Source organism: Scyliorhinus torazame, chromosome 4, assembly GCF_047496885.1.
Source record: "Scyliorhinus torazame isolate Kashiwa2021f chromosome 4, sScyTor2.1, whole genome shotgun sequence".
Taxonomy (NCBI): domain Eukaryota; kingdom Metazoa; phylum Chordata; class Chondrichthyes; order Carcharhiniformes; family Scyliorhinidae; genus Scyliorhinus; species Scyliorhinus torazame.
Genome location: NC_092710.1, coordinates 340,441,186 through 340,466,553, shown reverse-complemented (window position 1 = coordinate 340,466,553; position 25,368 = coordinate 340,441,186). Strand labels below are relative to the sequence as shown.

At 46.5% G+C, this 25,368-nt stretch overlaps 1 protein-coding gene across 2 annotated transcripts in view; it reads right to left on the bottom strand.

Annotated features, from left to right (window-relative positions):
- glo1 (glyoxalase 1) overlaps positions 1-24,067 on the bottom strand; it is a 29,451-nt gene extending 5,384 nt beyond the window's left edge. The window contains exons 1-5 of one of the 2 annotated variants that reach the window (XM_072500270.1): positions 23,895-24,067; positions 21,446-21,528; positions 20,266-20,406; positions 12,782-12,849; positions 5,739-5,828 (exon numbers count right to left, since the gene is read on the bottom strand). In XM_072500270.1, the coding sequence (XP_072356371.1) occupies positions 5,739-5,828; positions 12,782-12,849; positions 20,266-20,406; positions 21,446-21,528; positions 23,895-23,969 (457 nt within the window). In that variant the 5' untranslated portion in view covers positions 23,970-24,067. The other variant, XM_072500271.1, reaches the window with a different exon arrangement.
- Positions 24,068-25,368: the final 1,301 nt, after the last annotated feature.

Here is a 25,368-nt window from a genome sequence, read left to right as displayed (position 1 = left end):
ATTTTCTTCCTAAATAAATGCATCACCTCACATTTCTGTGCATTGAACTTCATCTGCCACCTATCTTCCCACTCCACCAACTTGTCTATGTCATTCTGAAGTTCTACACTCACCACCAAGTTTCATATCATTGGGAAACTTTGAAATTGTCCTCTGTACACCAAGATCCACATCATTAATATATCTCAGGAAGAGCAAGGATCCCAATACCGACCCTTGTGGAACACCACTACAAACATTCCTCCACCCTGAAAAATACTGAGTGACCACTACTCTCGCTTTCCTATTACTCAGCCAATTTAGTATCTACTTTGCTACTGCCCCTTTTATACCTGATGTGGAGATGCCGGCGTTGGACTGGGGTGAGCACAGTACGAAGTCTTACAACACCAGGTTAAAGTCCAACAGGTTTGTTTCGAAGTCACTAGCTTTCGGAGCGCTGCTCCTTCCTCAGGTGAATGAAGAGGTATGTTCCAGAAACACATATATAGACAAATTCAAAGATGCCAAACAATGCTTGGAATGCAACCTTTTATACCATACGCTATAACTTTTCTTGCACGTCTGTTGTGTAGCACTGTATTGCATGCCTTACCTTCATCAACCCTCTCGGTTACTCCAGCGAGTTAAATATGATTTCCTCTTCGAAATCCACGCTGGTGCCCCTAATCAACCCACATTTTTCCATGTAACTACTAATTCCATCCCAAATAATTGTTTCTAGAAGTTTGCCCAGAACTGAATTCAAACTGACTGGTTTGTAGTTGCTGGGTTTATCCATATAACCTTTTAAAAAAATTTAGAGTACCCAATTATTCTTTTTTTCCCAATTAAGAGGAAATTTAGCATGGCCAATCCACCTAGCCTGCACATCTTTGGGTTGTGGGGGTGAAACCCAAGCAGACATGGGGAGAATATGAAAACTCCACACAGAGAGTGATCCAGGGTCGGGATTCGAACCCGGGTCCTCAGCACCGTAGGCTGCAGTGCTAACCACTGGGCCACGTGTGCCCTCTGTGGCCCTCGCCACAACCTTTTTGAACAAAGGTGAAATGTTTGCAATTTGCCATTCTTCTGGCATGTCCCAAGTCTAGGGAAGATGGAAAGATTATGGCCAGTTCCCCTGCAATTTCCATTGACTTTCTTCAATACCCTTGGATGCACCTCATCCAGTCCCAGTGCCTTGTCAAATTTCAGTACCAACAGTCTATTCAACGGGTCGTGGGTAGCACCTATGCTCTTGGTACAGTGGCACAGTGGTTAGCACTGCTGCCTCAGAGTGCCAGAGACCTGGGTTCAATTCCAGCCTTGCGTGACTGTGTGGAGTTTGCATGGTCTCCCAGTGTCTGCGTGGGTTTCCTCCGGGTGCTCCAATTGCCTCCCACAGCCCAAAGATGTGCAGGTTAGATGGGTTGACCGTGCTAAATTGTCCCTCAAGTGTCCAACAAAGTGGGGATAGGGACTTGGTAGGGTGCTGTTTCAGAGTGTTGGTGCTGACTCGATGGGCCAAATGGCCTCCTTCTAGCCTGTAGTGACTCTATGGCTTTAAAAATAGATGCAAAGTATTAATTTAATACCTCAGCCATGCTCCCTGCCTCAATGTGCAAATTCCCTTTTAGGTCCCTAATGTCCCTGTTCCTTTTACCATTTATATAGAAGACTTTGGTATTCCTCTTTATCACAGAATCATTGCGACACAGAACAAGGCCATTTGGCCATCATGTCTGTACCAGATCTCCAAAAGAGCATCATGGCTTAGTGCCATTTTCCTGTACCCCTGAACATTGTTGGCTGTCAATCTTTTCTCATAATCCCTCTCCACTTTTCCAATGAGCTTTTTTACCTCCCCTCTTCTGTAATCCTCTTGGTTCGCGACTGTATTTTCCACCTGACACTTTCTGAAATGCCAGTAATCAGTTCTGGGGCCTCAACTATTTACAATCTCTATATTAATGACTTGGATGAAGGGGCAGAATGTATTGTAGCTAATCTGCTGCCGATATAAAGATAGGTGGTGAAGCAAGTTTTGTGGAGAATACAAAGTCAGCAAATGGATACTGTTAGGTTAAGTGAATGAACAAAGGTTTGGCAGATGTGAGGTTGTCAACTTTGCCAGGAAGAATAAATAAGCGGTATATTATTTGAATGGAGAGAGACGGCATATCTTGGTTCCTGAGAGACCTAGGTGTCCTAGTGCATGAACCACAAAAGGTTAGTATGCAGGTACAGCACGTAATTAGAAAGGCAAATGGAATATTGGCCTTTATTGCAAGGTCAAGCAGCCTTGGAACTATGATGTTCTTGCCATTACACAGACTTGGTTAAGGGAAGGACAGGTTGGCAGTTTAACATTACAGGACAGAGATGTTTCAGGCGGGATAGAGGGGGATGTAGAAGGGGTGGGGGAGTTGCACTACTGGTTAAGGAGAATATCGCAGCTGTACTGCGGGAAGACACCTCAGAGAGCTCATACAGCGAGGCAATATGGGTAGAGCTCAGGAATAGGAAGGGTATAGTCACAACTTTGGGGGTTTACTACAGGCCTCCCAACAGCCAGTGGGAGATAGCGGAACAGATATGTAGGCAGATTTTGGCATGGTGTAAAAGTAACAGGATTGTTGCGGAGGGTGATTTGATTTGATTTATTTGTCACGTGTACTGAAGTACAGTGAAAAGTATTTTTCTGCGGCCAAGGAAACGTACACAGTAGATTTTAACCCTCAAGAGTATTGAAAGTCAGAGAGATAAGAACATAAGAACTAGGAGCAGGAGTAGGCCATCTGGCCCCTCAAGCCTGCTCCACCATTCAATGAGATCATGGCTGATCTTTTGTGGACTCAGCTCCACTTTCCAGCCCGAACACCATAACCCTTAATCACTTTATTCTTCAAAACACTATCTATCTTTATCTTAAAAACATTCAATGAAGGAGCCTCTACTGCTTCACTGGGCAAGGAATTCCATAGATTCACAACCCTTTGGGTGAAGACGTTCCTCCTAAACTCAGTCCTAAATCTACTTCCCCTTATTTTGAGGCTATGACCCCTAGTTCTGCTTTCACCCGCCAGTGGAAACAACCTGCCCTCATCTATCCTATCTATTCCCTTCATAATTTTACATGTTTCTATAAGATCCCCCCACATCCGTCTAAATTCCAACGAGTACAGTCCCAGTCTACTCAACCTCTCCTCATAATCCAACCCCTTCAGCTCTGGGATTAACCTAGTGAATCTCCTCTGCACACCCTCCAGTGCCAGTACGTCCTTTCTCAAGTAAGGAGACCAAAACTGAACACAATACTCCAGGTGTGGCCTCACTAACACCTTATACAATTGCAGCATAACCTCCCTCGTCTTAAACTCCATCCCTCTAGCAATGAAGGACAAAGTTCCATTTGCCTTCTTAATCACCTGTTGCACCTGTAAACCAACTTTTTGCGACTCATGCACGAGCATACCCAGGTCTCTCTGCAGAGCAGCATGTTTTAATATTTTATCATTTAAATAATAATCCCTTTTGCTGTTATTCCTACCAAAATGGATAACCTCACATTTGTCAACATTGTATTCCATCTGCCAGACCCTAGCCCATTCACTTAGCCTATCCAAATCCCTCTGCAGACTTCCAGTATCCTCTGCACTTTTTGCTTTACCACTTTTGCTCGCCATCTAGGTGTACAGGTTCACAGGTCACTGAAAGGGGCAACACAGGTGGAGAAGGTAGTCAAGAAGGCATACGGCATGCTTGCTTTCATTGGCCGGGGCATTGAGTATAAGAATTGGCAAGTCATGTTGCAGCTGTATAGAACCTTAGTTAGGCCACACTTGGGAGTATAGTGTTCAATTCTGGTCGCCACACTACCAGAAGGATGTGGAGGCTTTAGAGAGGATGCAGAAGAGATTTACCAGAATGTTGCCTGGTATGGAGGGTATTAGCTATGAGGAGCGGTTGAATAAATTCGGTTTGTTCTCACTGGAACGACGGAGGTTGAGGGGCGACCTGATAGAGGTCTACAAACTTATGAGGGGCATAGGCAGAGTGGATAGTCAGAGGCTTTTCCCCAGGGTAGAGGGGTCAATTACTAGGGGGCATAGGTTTAAGGTGCGAAGGGCAAGGTTTAGAGTAGATGTACGAGGCAAGTTTTTTTTACACAGAGGGTAGTGGGTGCCTGGAACTCGCTACCGGAGGTGGTGGTGGAAGCAGGGACGATAGTGACATTTAAGGGGCACCTTGACAAATACATAAATAGGATGGAAATAGAGGGATACGGACCCAGGAAGTGTAGAAGATTGTAGTTTAGTCGGGCAGCATGGTCGGCACGGGCTTGGAGGGCCGAAGGTCCTGTTCCTGTGCTGTACTTTTCTTTGTTCTTAACTTTCCCTTTATTGACTGGGCCTCACTTAGTGCCAGGGGCATGGATGGCACAGAGTTTGTAAGGAGCATCCAGGAGGGCTTCTTGAAACAGTATGTAGATAGTCCAACTAGGGAAGATGCCATACAGGACCAGGTATTGGGGAATGAGCCCAGCCAGGTGGTCGACGTTTCATTAGGGAAACAGTTCAGGAACAGTGACCACAATGCAGTAAGCTTTAGGGTAGTGATGGATAAAGATAAGTGTAAGGGCAGCAAGGTGGTACAGTGGTTAGCACTGGGACTGCGGCGCTGAGGACCCGGGTTCGAATCCCAGCCCTAGGTCACTGTCCGTGTGGAGGTTGCACATTCTCCTCGTGTCTGCGTGGGTTTCACCCCCACAACCCAAAAGATGTGCAGGTTAGGTGGATTGGCCACGTTAAATTGCCCCTTATATGGAAAAAAAATAATTGGATACTCTAAATTTATATATTAAAAAAAGTTGATAAGTCAGGCGCTAAATTGGGGGAAGGTTAATTACAACAATATTAGGCAGGAACTGAAGAATGTAGATTGGGGCAGATGTTTGAGGGCAAATCAACATCTGGCATGGGGGAGGCTTTCAAGTGTAAGTTTTTAAAAAATAAATTTAGAGTACCCAATTAATTTTTTCCAATTAAGGGGCAATTTCACATGGCCAATCCACCTACCCTGCACATCTTTGGGTTGTGGGGGCGAAACCCACGCAAACACAGGGAGAATGTGCAAACTCAACACAGACAGTGACCCAGGGCCGGGATCCGAACCCGGGTCCTCAGCGCCGCAGTCCCAGTGCTAACCACTGCGCCACATGCCGCCCATGGAGCATATTAGAGTGTTCAAACATAAGGCATTCATTACCCTTTAAATTCAATATGATGGTCCACCAACCATCAAAAACTACAAAAGCACAAGTGAAAGCAGAAAATGTTTTGGGCAGCAAATTTAAATTGTAGATATGCAGCCTCATCTCCATTCAATGGAAGAATTTTGAGAATACTTCTGGAAACAATAATCAATTGATTGTAAAATTTGCAAGTGCAAAGTCTCAGTTGAGATTGCTCAAAATAAGCAAATATCGGGGCAGCAAGGTGGCATAGTGGTTAACATTGCTGCCTCACGGCACCGAGGTCCCAGGTTCGATCCCGGCTCTGGGTCACTGTCCGTGTGGAGTTTGCACATTCTCCCCGTGTTTGCGTGGGTTTCGCTCCCACAACCCAAAGGTGTGCAGGGTAGATGGATTGGCCATGCTAAATTGCCCCTTAAATGCATAAAATGAATTGGGTACTCTTAAGTTTATAAAAAAAATAAAAAATAAACAAATTGCAGCAACTGCAGTGATTACTCACCGTCATCCGGTTTCTTTACGAACTTTACTCCCAGCTCCTCAAAGCGTTTACAGGCAGCATAAACATCAGGGACAGCAATGCCCAAGTGACCTGCAGGTGAACATGAGATCCAAATGAAAATTCAAAACACTGACTGTCAGTTGGAGTGCTCAAGTATTCTCTTCCATTAAGAACAGCACAATACTTGGAACAAAAGCAGAAAACACTGGACAATCTCAGCAGGCCTGGCAGCATCTGTGAGAGAGAAGGAAGCTAACGTTTTGATCTGGGTGACTCTTTGACAAATACTTGAAACAATCTACTTTGTCCTCAAATTAATTCTCAGCCAAGGAGCAGTATCCTGTGCACATTTGAGTTAGAAACCAGGCGCAGTGGTTAGCCTCACGGCACCGAGGACCCGGGTTCGATCCCGGCTGCGGGTCACTGTCTGTGTGGCGTTTGCACATTCTCTCCTTATCTGCGTGGGTCTCACCCCCACAGCACAAAGTTGTGCAGGGTAGGTCAACTGGCCGTGCTAAACTGGAAAAAAAATAATTGGGTACTCTTAGTGGGCGGCACGGTAGCACAGTGGTTAGCACTGTTGCTTCACAGCGCCAGGGTCCAGGTTTGATTCCAGGCTTGGGTTATTGTCTGTGTGGAGTCTGCACATTCTCCCAGTGTCTCCGTGGGTTTCCTCCCACAAGTCCCAAAAGACTTGTTTGTTAGGTGAATTGGACATTCTGAATTCTCCCTCTGTGTACCTGAACAGGCGCCGGAATGTGGTGACTGGGGGCTTTTCACAGTAACGTCATTGCAGTGTGAATGTAAGGCTACTTGTGACAATAATAAAGATTATTATTATTCCAGATCCTAACTACTTGTGGTGTAAAAATGTTTTTCCTCATGTCGCTTTTGGGTTTTTGCAATTCATCTCATATTGGTGTCCTCAGGTTCTCAACCTTTCCACCATTGGGAACAGTTCCTCTCAACCCACGAGATTTTTAAAAAATAAATTGAGAGTATCCAATTCATTTTAAACAATTAAGGGGCAATTTAGCACGGCAAATCCACCTACCCTGCGCATCTTTGGGTTGTGGGGGTGAAACCCACGCAAACACAGGGAGAATGTGCAAACTCCTGTAGCCACCTAAAATGGCTGATTCCCGATTAATTTGGCCAAACCCCGATCTAAAATGGCGAACTAAAAAGGCTGATGGGAAAATCAGCCAACAGGACTCAAGCGGACAGCTGCAGACAGAGCAGTGTATTCGGCTCTGGGGAAGTCGGCCCAGACCGATACCTGCAACCATTAACAGCACATCAACCCAGCCATCCGCAGTTTAATCGGCCGTCCCCGGGAACAATTGCTACAAATTAGCAATTGAAAGTCGATCCAGACCTCTCGGCACCAGCAGTGGCTGAGACAAAGAAAGGTGAACGACCACCCCCTGATCAAGGAATCGCCCCATTATTGGAGCATATCGAACCCAGTGATTGGGACCAAGTCCAACCAGGGTCAAGGTCCGCCCCGAGAGGCGGGAAGCCCCTGGGAACTATAAAGATAGGGGCCAAGTTCAGATCGACCCTTCTTCTCCTACTCGCAACCTTAGAGACCCTTCGACGAAAGAACAAGTAAGTCTTACTCCAGCGATCGCTACCAGATAGGTGTTCCAGACTATCGACCCGTACCAGCTTTTTTGAATCCCGCAGGCCAGACCCAATTCGATAAACCATTCGTTTCCCTGACCTGGTGGGCCATCACCAAAGTTAAGTATTGGCCTTTAGTGGTAGGTAATAGTCTAGAAGTAGGATTATTGTATAAGTATTTATTGCTGTATATAATAAATGATCGTTGATTTAACATTTACTAAGCGGTGTGCTGTATTATTAATCATTACTTGAGCTTGAACCACGTGGCGGTATCAGAAAGATACCTGGCGACTCGTGAGCAAAGGTGACAGAATTAGAGCTAATAAAACCAAGGCTAATAAGAGCATCACTCCACACAGACAGTGACCCAGAGCTGGGATCGAACCTGGGACCTCGGCGCTGTGAGGCAACAGTGCTAACCACTGCGCCACCGTGCTGTCCCTAGGCCACAAGGTTTTGAGCATCTCCATCAAATTTCCTCTCAACCTTCGCTGCTCTCAGGAGGACAACCCCATTTCTCCAGCCTATATTTTAACTGAGGTTTCTTCTTTGGAACCATTGCCATAAAAGGTTTTCTGTACCCTCTCCAAAGCCTTCAGATTGTTCTTAAAGTGTGGTACTCAGAATTTTACACAATACTCCAGCTGTGGCTGAACCAGTGTTTAACAAAGGTTCGTAATAATTTCCTTGCTTTTGTACTCTTATGTCTCTATTTATAATTTACGCCTTTTCAACCACTTCAACAATTTGTGCATATGTACCCATGGTCTCTGTTTGCACCCCTTTAGAATTCCACCTTTTATTTTATACTGACTCTCCTTGTTCTTCTTCCCAAAATCTATCACTTAACTCTTAAATTTCATCTGTCATGTGTCTGCCCATTCCATCCGTCTGTTTAAAAGCAAATTACTGCAGATGCTGGAATCTGAAACGAAAGAGAAAATGCTGGAAAATCTCAGCAAGTCTGGCAGCATCTGTAGGGAGAGAGAGTGAACGTTTCGAGTCCGATGACTCTTTGTCAAAGCTAAGAGACAGAGGAAGTGGGAAATATTTATACTGTGGAGTGAGAATGAAGGATGAGTCATAGCCACAGTTATGGGTTTCCCTGGCTATGACGCATCTTTCATTCTCACTCCACAGTATAAATATTTCCCTCACCCCACAGGGTCACCCTCCCCAACCCGGTACCAGTCTCAGGTCAGGGTATATATCCTGTGAGGTTCCTCCCAATTAGGGAAGAGGCTCTCCCCCCCCCCGCCCCCCACAAATCACCTGGGACCTGGGGGGTTCGTACTCCAAGGTCCCTCCCCCCCAAAAAAAAAGTCTGGAGAAACGTCCATTGCTTCAGGTAGTGGTTCCCTCGAACGCTTGGGAAGCGGGCGGTGGTTCAGAAGCGGTAAGGTCGGTCCGGGAGGCGTGTAGCACACTGTCATTTTTGTGAAGAGCGCCGAGGTGGGAGTGGCTTGGCTGGCAAATGTGTTGCTGCAAACAGCACCAGTCTGTTGTCGTCAGGAGGGCTGGTGTCCATGTCGGAGCCATCGGCGTAGGATGGCCCACGGGTGCATCGGGTACCTCGGCTTCCCGATGTCTGACAGGATGCGATGGCGAGTGGTGCTCTGGCTCCGGCGGTGCATCGGGGGTTCTGCCTAGACCCTGGTCGGGGCACCCCGACTTAGCTCTAGCAGTTCTTGCATGCGTCGTCGAATGTGCTCAAGGTGGCGATTGGCTTCATTTCCTTGCATCTCGATCGGGCCCCTCACTCGGAAGACCACGCTAGGGATCCACGTGGTTCCGGGGCCAACATTTCCCACATAGACATTGTCGCCTGGCTTGAAAGTGCATCGGGGGGGGGGGGGCGCATGTGGCACAGTGGATAGCACTGGGACTGCGGCACTGAGGACCCAGGCTCGAATCCCGGCCCTGGGTCACTGTCCGTGTGGAGTTTGCACATTCTCCCCATGTCTGCATGGGTTTTACCCCCACTTGAAAGTGCATCGGGAGGCAGCATTTGGCGCAGTGGATAGCACTGGGACTGTGGCGCTGAGGACCCGGGTTCGAATCCCGGCCCAGGGACACTGTCCGTGTGGAGTTTGCACATTCTCCCCATGTCTGCGTGAGTTTTACCCCCACAACCCAAAGATGTGCAGGTTAGGTGGATTGGCCACGCTAAATTGCCCCTTAATTGGAAAAAATATATATAATTGGGTACTCTAAATTTATTTTAAAAAAGAAAGTGCATCGTGGCGAGCGTCGATGTGAGTCCGCCTTGGAGCGATCCTGCCGTTGGCGGATCCGTACGCTGACATTGGGGAATACGAGACAGAGGTCAATTCTGAGCCATCAACCCATAAGCAATTGTGTCAGTGCAACCCCGGCAGTGGCATGCGGTGTGGTACAGTAACTGAAGAGAAAGCGAGTCAGCCATGTCTCCCAAGGTCCAGCAGTCATCTTCTTCATGGCCCGCTTCTTCATGGACTGCCCGCTCAGCCAATCTGTTGGAGGCTGGATGGTACGGAGCAGTCCTCACGTGCCGGATTCCATTCGCAGTCATGAATGATGCAAAGTCTCGGCTGGTAAAAGCTGTCCCGTTTGTGGTCACCAGGACTTCGGATATTCAGTTTTTACATTTTTTTTCAATTAAGGGGCAATTTAGTGTGGCCAATCCATCTTACCTGCACATCTTTGGGTTGTGGGCGTTCAGACCCACGCAGACATGGGGAGAATGTGCAAACTCCACATGGACAGTGACCTAGGGCTGGGATTGAACCCAGGTCCAAGGTGCCAGGAGGCAGCAGTGCCAACCATTGTGCCGTGCCCCCCCCCTGGACATTGGGTATTCAGTGTATGCTAAAAATGTGTAGTAGCCTGTATATAGTTGTCCGTGTCATCACGTTTTGTACCTGATGGACCATGAGCCATTTGGAATGGGCATCTACCAGGATAAGGAACAGGCCGGCGAAGTCCACGTGGATGTGGAACCATGGTTTCCCCTGCCATTCCCATGGACACATCGAGGCCGCTCCTGGCAAGGGCCATAGTATTGGGCCACTCTCTCAATCTCTGAGTCCATCCCAGGCCACTAAACGTAGCTGCAAGCCAGCATCTTCAATTTGGCCACCCTGGGTGCCCTCTGTGGAGGTCCTTCAACAAGGATGTTAGACCCTGCTCGGGGACAATCACTTGCTTCCCCCACAAATGGACACAGTCTTCTAGGCACAGTTCTGGTTGCTTCATGGTGTAGGCCCTCAGATCATCTGGCAGTGCTCTATGCTGGGCCCTGTATTAAACCAACTGCCAGACCCGTTACAATTGTGGGTCTGTCTGGGTCCACGTCTTGGTACGAGCCGCCGTGACCGGCAACGTGTCCATGAAGTGGAGGGCACGCTTACCTTCGCAGCCTAAGTGGGCGCTGGTGGTTTCGTGGAGAGGGGCAGGTGGCTCAGTGCGTGTTATTTTTGTGAACGGGTGGTGCTCCAGGGTGTATTCGTAGGCAGTTTGTAGCAAAGCCTACCGTTAGACCCGGGCAGATGCGATGGCGGGATCAGCCTGTCCTCTTAAAATAATCTACTCATTACCCGTGTGATAGCCGGAGGTAAGGACTTCGTACCACACCAAGTAGGCAGGATTAACACTAGGTTTATTTACTCTACTGAATACCACAATTGCAGAGCTCCTCACCCACAGGGTCACTCTCCCCAACCTGCTCCCAGGTCATGATTTATATCCTGTGAGGTTCCTCCCAATTAGGGAAGAGGCTCCACCCCTGAATCACTTGGGGAGTTTGTACTCTAAGATGTATGAGGGGAACCGTATACAATATAGGGTTTGGCCCTTGAGGGACTCAACGCTGAGGCAGGGGGTGGCACAGTGGTTAGCACTGCTGCCTCACGGCACCGAGGTCCCCGGTTCTATCCCGGCTCTGGATCACTGTCCGTGTGGAGTTTGCACATTCCTCCCGTGTTTGCGTGGGTTTTACCCCCACAACCCAAAGATGTGCTGGTTGGGTGGATTGGCCATGCTAAATTGCCCCTTAATTGGAAAAAACGAATTGGGTACTCTAAATTTAAAAAAAACAGAGGAAGGGATATTGCATTTAAAAAATAAAAGATACACTGTCCTGTATTTTTGAAAGATTACTTCAGCTCCATGTCCTGGAATCTTAGTTTAATTTATTTGTTAAGCTGCTCACAGTCTGACAAATTGACAGTGGTGGCAAGCATATGTCAGAGCATCCTTTGCCGATAGGTGGAGTAGAAAGAAATCAAACAAGCTTGCCACTGCTGATTAGTGTCTAATCTTTAGTAAAATACAAAACTGGGCAGCATGGTGGCACAGTGGGTTAGCCCTGCTGCCTCACGGCGCCGAGGTCCCAGGTTCAATCCCGGCTCTGGGTCACTGTCAGTGTGGAGTTTGCACATTCTCCCCGTGTTTGCGCGGGTTTCGCCCCCACAACCCAAAGATATGCAGGGTAGGTGGATTAGCCACGCTAAATTGCCCCTTAATTGGAAATAAAATGAATTGGATACTCTAAAAAAACATTTTTTAAGTATAATAAAAAAGCACAGTTAGCACAGTTGCTTCACAAATCCAGGGTCCCAGGTTCCTTTCCAGGCTTGAGTCACTGTCTGTGGGAGTCTGCACGTTCTCCCAGTGTCTGCGTGGGTTTCCTCCGGGTGCTCCGGTTTCCTCCCACAGTCCAAAGATGTGCAGATTAGGTGGATTGACCATGATAAATTGCCCTTAGTGTCCAAAAAGGTTACTTTTTAAAAACAATTTAGAGTACCCAATTCATTTTTTTCCAATTAAGGGGCAATTTAGCGTGGCCAATCCACGTAGCCTGCACATCTTTGGGTTGTGGGGGCGAAACCCATGCAAACACAGGGAGAATGTGCAAACTCCACAGTGACCCAGAGCCGGGATCGAACCTGGGACCTCAGCGCCATGAGGCGATAGAGCTAACCCACTGCGCCACCGTGCTGCCCTTCCAAGAAGGTTACTTGGGGTTACTGGGTTATGGGGATTGGGTGGAGCTGTGGGCTTAATAAGGGTGCCCTTTCCAAGGGCAGGTGCAAACTCGATGGGCCGAATGGCCTCCTTCTGCACTGTAAATTTTATAAAAAACAGTGGCAGGTACCAGAGCCAACCATTCCTCTAACACACACAAAAGGAATCTGGAGCAAGGACCCTTGCAAGTTTCCTCACCCTCCCCTAAAAATATACACTCCTCACTGTTTTCCCATCTAGAATATTGAGACCAATTAACATAATGGTGGCCCAACAAAGAAATGTCACTTCATCAATGTGGGAATTGAAGCTGGGCCTTCTCTCTCTCTGTGCAGCACAGTTACATATTTGCCAAGTGATTTCTCACAAAAACTTCAAACAACTGAACCAAAATGAGGAGTCAAACTCACCAAATCCTCGAGGATCAGAGTTCCCATTATGATAGGCCTGGTTTTCATCATTCTCAGTTCCCCAGTTGCTGTAAGACACAAACAAGAACATTAAGAGTTCAAGATCACACGGTTCCTTTCTGTAAATATACATCACACCATCGCTTCATCAAATCACTTGTGGCCTAACCCTACTCAGTTGTGAAATCTTCACCAATTCCAGGTCCAGCCGTGCACCCACTCCTGGACTCCTCTAAGGCAGTAGTGTCCTCTGGACCCTATCCTCTGGAACTCCGTCCCGAAATCCCATCGCTTTGCTACTCCCCCCCGCTTTTAAAACACATCTCGAAACCAGACTTTCATTCCATAACAACTTGCATTTATATTGAGCCTTATAGAAAAATGCCTCAAGGCGTTTCAGAGGTTTAATTTTTAAAAAAAGTTGATGAGCCAATTATCTGGATTTTATAAAATGGTGACCAAATGCTTGGTTTGAGAGGTAGGTTTTTAAAAATATCCACAAGGAGAAATTTAGAAAAGGACTTTATCTCCCCATAATCTTAATTTTGTCTACTATCAGCTTGGATGCCCTCAGCAGACACTGAAGTGAATTACTGCAGCTGTTTTAGAACATAGAACATAGAACGATACAGCGCAGTACAGGCCCTTCGGCCCACGATGTTGCACCGAAACAAAAGCCATCTAACCAACACTATGCCATTATCATCCATATGTTTATCCAATAAACTTTTAAATGCCCTCAATGTTGGCGAGTTCACTACTGTAGCAGGTAGGGCATGCCACGGCCTCACTACTCTTTGCGTAAAGAACCTACCTCTGACCTCTGTCCTATATCTATTACCCCTCAGTTTAAAGCTATGTACCCACATGCCAGCCATTTCCATCCGCGGGAGAAGGCTCTCACTGTCCACCCTATCCAACCCCCTGATCATTTTGTATGCCTCTATTAAGTCTCCTCTTAACCTTCTTGTCTCCAACGAAAACAACCTCAAGTCCATCAGCCTTTCCTCATAAGATTTTCCCTCCATACCAGGCAACATCCTGGTAAATCTCCTCTGCACCTTCTCCAAAGCCTCCACGTCCTTCCTATAATGCGGTGATCAGAACTGTACGCAATACTCCAAATGCGGCCGTACCAGAGTTCTGTACAGCTGCAACATGACCTCCTGACTCCGGAACTCAATCCCTCTACCAATAAAGGCCAACACTCCATAGGCCTTCTTCACAACCCTATCAACCTGGGTGGCAACTTTCAGGGATCTATGTACATGGACACCTAGATCCCTCTGCTCATCCACACTTCCAAGAACTTTCCGATTAGCCAAATATTCCGCATTCCTGTTATTCCTTCCAAAGTGAATCACCTCACACTTCTCTACATTAAACTCCATTTGCTACCTCTCAGCCCAGCTCTGCAGCTTATCTATATCCCTCTGCAACCTGCTACATCCTTCCACACTATCGACAACACCACCGACATAAGTATCGTCTGCAAATTTACTCACCCACCCTTCTGCGCCTTCCTCTAGGTCATTGATAAAAATGACAAACAGCAACGGCCCCAGAACAGATCCTTGTGGTACTCCACTTGTAACTGAACTCCATTCTGAACATTTCCCATCAACCACCACCCTCTCGGTCTTCTTTCAGCTAGCCAATTTCTGATCCACATCTCTAAATCACCCTCAATCCCCAGCCTCCGTATTTTCTGCAATAGCCTACCGTGGGGAACCTTATCAAACGCTTTGCTGAAATCCATATACACCACATCAACTGCTCTACCCTCGTCTACCTGTTCAGTCACCTTCTCAAAGAACTCGATAAGGTTTGTGAGGCATGACCTACCCTTCACAAAGCCATGCTGACTATCCCTGATCATATTATTCCTATCTAGATGATTATAAATCTTGTCTCTTATAATCCCCTCCAAGACTTTACCCACTACAGACGTGAGGCTCATCGGTCTATAGTTGCTGGGGTTGTCTCTGCTCCCCTTTTTGAACAAAGGGACCACATTTGCTATCCTCCAGTCCTCTGGCACTATTCCTGTAGCCAATGATGACATAAAAATCAAAGCCAAAGGTCCAGCAATCTCTTCCCTGGCCTCCCAGAGAATCCTAGGATAAATCCCATCAGGACCCGGGAACTTATCTATTTTCAGCCTGTCCAGAATTGCCAACACCTCTTCCCTACGTACCTCAATGCCATCTATTCTATTAGCCTGGGTCTCAGCATTCTCCTCCACAACATTATCTTTTTCCTGAGTGAAAACTGACGAAAAATATTCATTTAGTATCTCGCCTATCTCTTCAGACTCCACACACAACTTCCCATCCCTGTCCTGGACTGGTCCTACTCTTTCCCTAGTCATTCGCTTATTCCTGACATACCTATAGAAAGCTTTTGGGTTTTCCTTGATCCTACCTGCCAAATACTTCTCATGTCCCCTCCTTGCTCGTCTTAGCTCTCTCTTTAGATCCTTCCTCGCTACCTTGGAACTATCCATCGCCCCAACTGAAACGTCACACCTCATCTTCACATAGGCCTCCTTCTTCCTCTTAACAAGAGATTCCACTTCTTTGGTAAACCACGGTTCCCTCGCTCGACGCCTTCCTCCCTGCCTGACCGGTACATACTTATCAAGAACACGCAGTAGCTGATCCTTGAACAAGCTCCACTTATCCAGTGTGCCCAACACTTGCAGCCTACTTCTCCACCTTATCCCCCCCAAGTCACGTCTAATGGCATCATAATTGCCCTTCTCCCAGCTATAACTCTTGCCCTGCGGTGTATACTTATCCCTTTCCATCATTAACGTAAATGTCACCGAATTGTGGTCACTGTCCCCAAAGTGCTCTCCTACCTCCAAATCCAACACCTGGCCTGGTTCATTACCCAAAACCAAATCCAACGTGGCCTCGCCTCTTGTCGGCCTGTCAACATATTGTGTCAGGAAACCCTCCTGCACACACTGTACAAAAAACGACCCATCTAATGTACTCGAACTATATCTTTTCCAGTCAATATTTGGAAAGTTAAAGTCTCCCATAATAACTACCCTGTTACTTTCGCTCTTATCCAGGATCATCCTCGCCATCCTTTCCTCTACATCCCTAGAACTATTTGGAGGCCTATAGAAGACTCCCAACAGTGTGACCTCTCCTTTCATGTTTCTAACCTCAGCCCATACTACCTCGGAAGATGAGTCCCCATCTAGCATCCTCTCCGCCACCGTAATACTGCTCTTGACTAGCAGCGCCACACCTCCCCCTCTTTTGCCTCCTTCTCTGAGCTTACTAAAACACCTAAACCCCGGAACCTGCAACATCCATTCCTGTCCCTGCTCTATCCATGTCTCCGAAATGGCCACAACATCGAAGTCCCAGGTACCAACCCATGCTGCCAGTTCCCCCACCTTATTTCGTATACTCCTGGCATTGAAGTAGACACACTTCAAACCACCTACCTGAACACTGGCCCCCTCCTGCGACGTCAAATCTGTGCTCCTGACCTCTATACTCTCATTCTCCCTTACCCTAAAACTACAATCCAGGTTCCCATGCCCCTGCTGCATTAGTTTAAACTCCCCCAAAGAGCACTAACAAATCTCCCCCCCAGGATATTTGTGCCCCTCAGGTTCAGATGTAGACCATCCTGTCTGTAGAGGTCCCACCTTCCCCAGAAAGAGCCCCAGTTATCCAGAAATCTGAATCCCTCCCGCCTGCACCATCCCTGCAGCCACGTGTTTAATTGCTCTCTCTCCCTATTCCTCATCTCACTATCACGTGGCACGGGCAACAACTCAGAGATAACAACTCTGTTTGTTCTCGTTCTGAGCTTCCATCCTAGCTCCCTGGAAGCCTGCCTGACATCCTTGTCCCCTTTCCTACCTATGTCATTAGTGCCAATGTGGACCACGACTTGGGGCTGCTCCCCCTCCCCCTAACAACCCGGAAAACACGATCCGAGACATCACGTACCCTTGCACCTGGGAGGCAACATACCAAACGTGAGTCTCTCACGCTCCCACAAAATCTCCTATCTGTGCCCCTGACTATCGAGTCCCCAATTACTAATGCTCTGCTCCTCTCCCCCCTTCCCTTCTGAGCAACAGGGACAGACTCCGTGCCAGAGGCCCGTACCCCATGGCTTACCCCTGGTAAGTCCCCCCCCCCACAAGTATCCAAAGCGGTATACTTGTTTCTCAGGGGAACGACCGCAGGGGATCCCTGCACTGACTGCTTTTTCCCAGTCCCTCTTACAGTTACCCATCTATCTCCAATCTTTGGTGTAACTAATTCCCTGAAGCCGCTATCTATGACCCCCTCTGCCTCCCGAATGATCCGAAGTTCTTCCAACTCCAGCTCCAGTTCCCTAACTCGGTCTTGGAGGAGCTGGAGATGGCAGCACTTCCTGCAGGTAAAATCAGCAGGGACACTAACGGCATCCCTCACAAACATCCTGCAGGAGGAACATTGCACTCCCTTCCCTGCCATCCCGCTAACTTTCTACCAAGATCTGGCTAACAACTAAATTAAACTTTTAAAAAAGTAATAATAATAATAAAATATGGTACTTACCTCACACCAATGGGTTTTATTATTAGGTTAGAGGAGGAGGGCGGGTGGGAGACACTACACGTGTAGTGTCTCGGGTTTCCTCTCCACCAGAATTTATTGGTGAGGGTCTTCCCAGAAGTCCGTGGGTCGAACTTCCTGTTCCCGCCTTAAACACTAAAATTTAAAAAATTTTGATGTTGGCTCTCCCACAAGTGTGAGGTTGGGAAATCCAAGGTACTGACTTTACAACAATAAAGGAGCCCACAACTTGAAGCATTAGGAATGGCAGCACAGGAACAGGCCATTAGATTAGTTTGGAAGCTACGGAGGGTGATCCCGAGAAGAGGGTGTGGGGAAGCAGAGCTAATCCAGAGTTTAAGGAGCAGATTGTGGGGGGATGAGCAGCAATTCCATATTGAGAAGCAGGAGGGGAGAAATCTGTTCCATTTGGAGAGTTCCTCTCAGATTGCAAGATAATCTCAGTTTTTACAGACAGCAGATTGTCAGACCATTTTTTCACATGCCAATATGACCAAAACGCAGTCAGAGTTTTGTTTTAATTTGGAATACCCAATTCTTGCCCCCCCCCCCCCCCCCAGTTAAGGGTCAATTTAGCGTGGCCAATCCACCTAGCCTGCACATCTTTGGGTTGTGGGGATGAGACCCACACAAACACAGGGAGAATGTGCAAACTCCACACGGACATGACCCAGGGCCGGGATCAAATCAGGGTCCACAGCACTGTGAGGCAGCACTGCTAACCACTGCGCCACCGTGCTGTCTTAGTCATAGTGTTTTACAGTACGGAAAGAGACTCTTTGGCCCATTGTGTCCACCCCAGCCATCAAGCACCTAATAACTCTAATCCCATTTTCCAGCACGTGGCCCATAGCCTATGCTATGATATTTCCCTTAAATGTTGTGAGGATATCTGCCTCCATCACTGTTTTAGTCAGAGTTCCAGATTCTCACCACCCTCTGGGTGAGACGATTTCTCCTCACATCCTGACAAACTTCCTGACTATTACCTTCAATCTGTGCCTCTCAGCTAAGGGAAAAAGTTTCTTCCTATCCACCCCATCTCTGCCCCTCAATTTTATACACCTCAGGTGCTCCATCAGCCTTCTCTGCTCCAAGGAAAACAATTCCAGCTTATCCAGTCTCTCTTGATAGCGGAAATGCTCCAGCCCAGGCAACATCCCGGTGAATCTCCTCCACAAACACTCTAGTGCAATCATTTCTTTCTCGGCAGTGGTTTAAACAGCGTTCTACACAGCTCCCTGCTCTTTCTTTCTATGCCTTGGGGCCGGGTTAGCTCAGTTGGTTGGACAGCAGCATCATGATGCAGAGCGAGGTCAACAGCGGGGGTTTAATTCCGTACCGGCTGAGATTATTCATGAAGGTTATTCAACCTTCTCAACCTTGCCCCTCGCCTGAGGTGTGGTACCCCTTCAGGTTAAATCACCACCAGTCAGCTCCCCGCCTCAAGGGAAAGCAGCCTATCGTCATCTGGGACTATTTTGACTTTATTTTACTCTATGCCTCGACTAATAAAGACAAGTATCACAGGGCAGCACGGCGGCGCAGTGGTTAGCACTGCTGCCTCACGGCACCGAGGTCCCAGGTTCGAACCCGGCTCTGGGTCACTGTCAGTGTGGAGTTTGCACATTCGCCCCGTGTTTGCGTGGGTTTCGCCCCCACAACCCAAAGATGTGCAGGGTAGGTGGATTGGCCACGCTAAATTGCCCCTTAATTGGAAAAATGAATTGGGCACTCTAAATTTATAAAAGATTTTTTTTTAATTTTTAGAAGGCAAGTATCACATACGCCTTCTCAGCTGTGGGACTTCTCAAAGTCTGAGCAAATAATGAGGAGGCTATTTCGTTAAGTCTCACATACAGTCAGGTCTCGGCTCGCTTCTCAGTGAATAACTCTCCTCAACTCCCAAAGACACAAAAGGGGCCATCAATTAATCCAGGGACACCTCAGTGTCTTAAAATGCATTCCATAACCACTAATAACATCCCATTCCTCAGCCACCGTATGAGGCGGAACAGAGAATTCACAACCTCATCATCATATTTGGTCCCAAGCTTCTGGCCATGCGGCTTCTTGCCAGCTACTTGGTAAATTGCCCCTTAATTTTAGAGTACCCAATTCATTTTTTCCAATTAAGGGGCAATTTAGCGTGGCCAATCCACCTAGCTTGCACATTTTTGAGTTGTGGGGGCGAAACCCACGTAAACACGTGGAGAATGTGGAACCTTCACATGGACAGTGACCCAGAGCTGGGATCGACCTGGGACCTTGGCGCCGTGAAAATTGCCCCTTCATTGGAAAAAAAAAAGAATTACGTACTCAAATGTAAAAAGGCAGTTATAAGTTATTAACTTGCTTTTGTACATTATTGTTTGCCATGTATTTTTTAAATTATTTTTGAAAATAAATTTAGAGTACCCAATTCATTTTATCCAATTAAGGGGCAATTTAACGTGGCCTATCCACCTACCCTGCACATCTTTGGGTTGTGGGGGTGAAAGCCACGGAGACACGGGGAGAATGTGCAAACTCCACATGGACAGTGACCCAGGGCCGGGATTCGAACCCGAGTCCTCGGCGCCGTGAGGAAACAGGGAGTGCACCACCGTGCTGCCCTACTGTTTGCCATGTATTACACATATTTGTAAAATGCAACAATCATGGAATGTCTTATTAAACCTTTTTATTAAGACACATATAAAAGGAGAAAGGAAGGAACAAGTACCTTTAGAGGCAGGGCATTCCAATTTATAATAACTGTGTTTACCCACACATGACACCTCTAGTCATTGACAGTGGAATGAAATTCCAATCTTCAGCACTCAGTGAAGGCAGAATAATCTCTCGAAGTTGAATTCAAATTCCCTATCTCCATACTATACTCACTGTGTCAGCTCGATAGTCCCGGTCCTCGAGAAGGTCCAGGCTGTGTGCTCATTCGTATCGGCTGGGATTTCCTTTTTGTCCTCAAAACCCAAAAAGTAGAGTGTGAATTTCATAGATGGGAAGTCGAATTTCTGCAGGAGTCTGTAAACAAATTGAAGGAGCAGAATAAGGATAGGAGTGTCTCAAAGGAGGAAAGCAAACTAGAGATACAGAGAGGTGTAGGGAGGGAATTCCAGAGCTTAGGGCCTGAAAGGAAGACCACCAACATGAAGCAATTATAATTTGGAATGCTCAAGATGCCAGAGTTAAAAGGATATCCGAGAGAGCAAATTATGTTACAGTTATTGGTTAGGCCACATTTGGAATACTGTGTCTAATTCTGGTCACCGCACTACCAGAAGGACGTGGAGGCTTTGGAGAGAATACAGAAAAGGCTTAGCAGGATGTTGCCTGGTATGGAGGGTATTAGCTATGAGGAGAGATTGAATAAACTGGGATGTTCTCCCTAGAGAGACGGAGGCTGAGGGGCGACCTGATAGAAGTTTGTAACATTATGAGGGGTATAGATAGGGTGAACAGTTGGAGGGCAGACATGACTATAACAAGAGGGCACAAGTTCAAGGTGAGGCGGGATAGGTTCAGTGGAGATGTGCGGGGGAATTTTTTTTTTTTTTTTTTTTTTTTACATCGAGGGTGGTGGTGGCCTGGAATGCACTACCAAGTGAGGTGGTTGAGGCAGATACGTTAGCGACCTTTAAGACTGATCTGGATAGGCACGGAACAGACGGGTAGAAGGATACAGGCGGTTGGTCTAGGTAGGACACGTGATTGCCGCAGACTTGGGAGGGCTGAAGGACCTGTTCCTGTGCTGTACTGTTCTTTGTTTCTTTACAGAGATAGGGAGAGGTTATCCAAGTTAGCAAGACAAAAAAACATAAGCCAAAATACTGGAAAGATACAACTGTCTTCAGATCTAACCTTTCACTGCAGAAATGGATGAATGAAAACTTGCAGCCCAAAAAGTAACCCGGCTTTCAGACGCTGACCAAAGAGGGTTTGTTAGCACCATCTTGTTTTCAGTCTGTGGACTGCTCCGTATTTTTTGCTTCTTTTATCTCTACAAACAATCATTCCCTACCTTTCTCTCTCTAATATTTTTATTTTTTAAAAAGCTCCTTACGTCATTCCAATGATTCTGGTGTAAAAATCCAGAGATTTTTTCGGATCTTTCACCCTCAACATTGTCTGTTGCATCACAAAATCCTGAAAGAGAGGGTCGGCTATGAACATTGGGAAATAAATGTGCTAGTTTTAAAAACTTTATTTTGAAAACATACAACATTTAGGGAAGAAAACAAATTACTTGCAAGTTATTTATTAATTGCACCTCTTCACCTGAAGAACAAACCTTCTGCCAATCAGTCATGGCTGGTCTGTACTTGTTTATTTTTACTCCATATCTCTAGAAATCCTTAACTAATAAAAATCTATTGATGTTATTCAGTATTCACAGCCTTTGAGGGAAAAGAGTTTCACATTTTCACAACATTTTGTGCGCCTAAATTTCCCTCCTAAATGCCCTGGGTCTGATTGTGCCCCTTTGGTCTAGAATTCCCCAGAGGAAATAGCTTCCCTGTATTAACCCCAAATCATTTGGTCTCTAAACTTGAGGAATACAACCTGTTTCTGCAACTTGTCCTCGTATTTAAACCTTTATGCTATGGTATCATTATCGTGAATATGTACTCTCTCCTAAGACCATTATATCCTTTGTAAGTGTACGGCCCAGAAATGAACACAGGAGTTCAAGTAGGGTCTGACCAAGGTTCTGTACAATGAAGAATGATGTGCTCATTTTATTTATTTATTTAAATTTAGTGTCATGTGAGGGTACCTTTAAGACATGGATGTTTAAGCAATGTACCTTTAAGAAAACAGTAGTGAACTGGATATCTGCCATGAAAGACTATCTCTGGATCATTTGGGTGATTTAAACTTATAATAGTGAAGCCTTTAACCTGATGTGATTCTGTTGAAAGGTGTTAAGTCTCTTGGAAGTTTGAAGGAACATTTTGAGTTATTTACTGTTGCAATATTTTCTGAGTTATCCTTGAAGTAAGGGGTGTTAAGAGATCCAATGTTTATTTAAGATGTTAAGTTGAGTTCATGGAATAAACAGTGTTTTGTGTTTAATAACCCACGTGTCCATAAATGTAATTCCACACCTAGGGAAAAAGCCGCCTGCTCAGAAAAGCAACAAATCCATTAAAGGGTGAGGTTGGTTGAACTCCCATGATACATTTTGGGGTTCTAAAAACACCTCGCTCATAACATTAGAGTGCCCAATTCATTTTTTTTTTGTGGGGGCGAAACCCACGCAAACACAGGAAGCAAACACAGGGCTCACCCACTGCACCACCGTGCTGCCCTGTGCTCATTTTATATTCTAACCTATACCCTAACTTCTTTAGATTCATGTACAGAGATAACCATATCGGAAGCAGAGATGCGCAGCGGAAGCGTGCTGGGCCCATAACCCAGAGATCGATGGATCAAAACCATTCTCTGCTAGTTATCTTGGGGCTGGTTTAGCACAGTGGGCTAAACAGCTGGCTTGTAATGCAGAACAAGGCAGCAGTGCAGGTTCGATCCCCGAACAGGCGCCAGAATGTGGCGACTAGGGGCTTTTCACAGTAACTTCATTGAAGCCTACTTGTGACTATAAGCGATTATTATTATATCTATTTGTTCCTCCAAATCTCCCACTTTCATTCCTACTTGTTGAATCTAATGTGGATTACTGTACATTGTCAAATGGAGTTCAATTAATTTGTCTATGTCATTTGGTAATTTACTGATCCGGTTTACACAATTAAAAAAAAAATTTAGAGTACCCAATTCATTTTTTTCCAATTAAGGGGCAATTTAGCGTGGCCAATCCACCTACCCTGCACATTTTTGTGTTTTGGGGGGCAAGACCCACGCAAACACGGGGAGAATGTGCAAACTCCACACGGACAGTGACCCAGAGCCGGGATCGAACCTGGGACCTTGGTGCCGTGATGCAGCAGTGCTAACCACTGCACCGCCGTACTGCCCCTGTGTCTACACAATTAACTGTGCGTCATAAATGTCATTTACAAGCTTGTGTACAACTCCTTCACCTAAATCATTGCTCCTTGTATATTGTAATTTTTCTAATATTAAGTAGTCATCGTTCACACGTGATCCTAGGGAATCAATGTCAGCACACTGTTGCACAGTCCAGCTTGATCTTGTTCTCATATGCACTTCTCAGCAGGCGGTTGTTGAACCTTCCCTAAACTCAATGGCACTGATCCCAACTGCAGCTTATCAGTCGTTTCCAGCTGACAGCAGAGCCAGGTTAGGTTACATGATGTTCCTGCTCAGAATGATTCAGTACCACACCAGATGAGCACTTAACCAGAGCTTCATATTGATTTACCTGATCCGGGACTGCCCCAACCCCCGCCATTTGTGTTCATCTACACGGTCGGTCGGTCCAGCTACCACTGTGGCGGCTCCACCTCCCCAATGGATCCGCTCAGGCCAGACTTTAACCCCAGTCGGCCCAACTCTGCAGCTCTTCTCCCAACCCCCTGCCTAACCTTGGTTTCTGCGGCTGGGTCGCAACAGGCACTGGAAACCTGTTCGTCGGTGAGTCCACTCTGCTCCTGAGACATTGTAGCTGAGAGAAGCTTCCTGAGCCCAGGCAGCAGCCCCTTGACACAGAGAGCCGGAACTACTGCCACCACCCTCCCAGACTCAAACCAATGACAACGCTGCAGCCAGCGAGAACGCCCTCCCCATACTCTGCACCAAATCAAACACAAGAGGAGTAGAAAGAGATAACCAATTAGAAAAGATGATGGGCACGATTGGTCCACAACTGGACCAATCATACACATTGCAGCTTGATACTGCCAGAGCATGTCTAGTTCGAGTCAGTCCTCGAGTAGGATGCAGCGCATTATGTAGTCTGTAAATGATTGAGAATGTAATAAACTCAACCTGAAATGAATTAAAATTAAAATTAAATGAAAATCGCTTATTGTCACAAGTAGACTTCAATGAAGTTACTGTGAAAAGCCCCTAGTCGCCACATTCCGGCGCCTGTTCGGGGAGGCTGGTACGGGATAACATATGATCTAATTTAATACAGAGTGCAGCGAACCTTTCATTTTTATTCTGTAAATTAAGACCTGCACTTTGCAATATATTATAATTATTTGTATGCTGTTCAGATATGTGCAATCTTTATTATTCATCCTTTATTTTTATTTCAATGATTGTCGTTCGCAATATTATGAATTATCATTACTTGTTCTATTTGTATCTTTTTTTTAAATTAGAGTACCCAATTCATTTTTTTCCAAATTAATGGGCAATTTAGCGTGGCCAATCCACCTAGTCTGCACATCTTTTGGGTTGTGGGGGGGCGAAACCCACGCAAACACAGGGAGAATGTGCAAACTCCACCTGGACAGTGACCCAGGGTCGGGATCAAACCTGGGACCTCGGAGCTGTGAGGCAGCAGTGCTAACCACTGCGACACTGTGCTGCCCATTAGCCAAACAATCCTAATCCCCAACCCAACCTATATACAGTCACAGAATCCCTACAATGCAGAAGTCACATTGGGTCTGACTGACTCTGAGAGCACTCCACCCAAGCCCACTTCCCTACTCTATGCCAATAACCCTTAACCTAACTTACACATCCCTGGACACTAAAGGGCAATTTAGCATGGCCAATCCACCTAACTTGCACATCTTTGGACTGTGGGAGGAAACCGGAGCACCCGGAAGAAACCCACGCAGATGCGGGAAGAACCACTGCGCCACTGTGCTGCTCTCTCCTTATACACACATGACTGTGGCAAAATTCGGTTCCAACTCCATCTACAAGTTTGCTGATGACATGACCGTAGTTGACCGGCTCTCAAACAACAATGAGTCAGAGTATAGGAGGGAAATAGGGACTTAGTGGTGCGTTGCAATGACAACAATCTCTCCCTCAATGTCAGCAAAACTGACTAGGTCGTCATTGACTTCAGAAGCGAAGTGTCGTACACACCCCTGT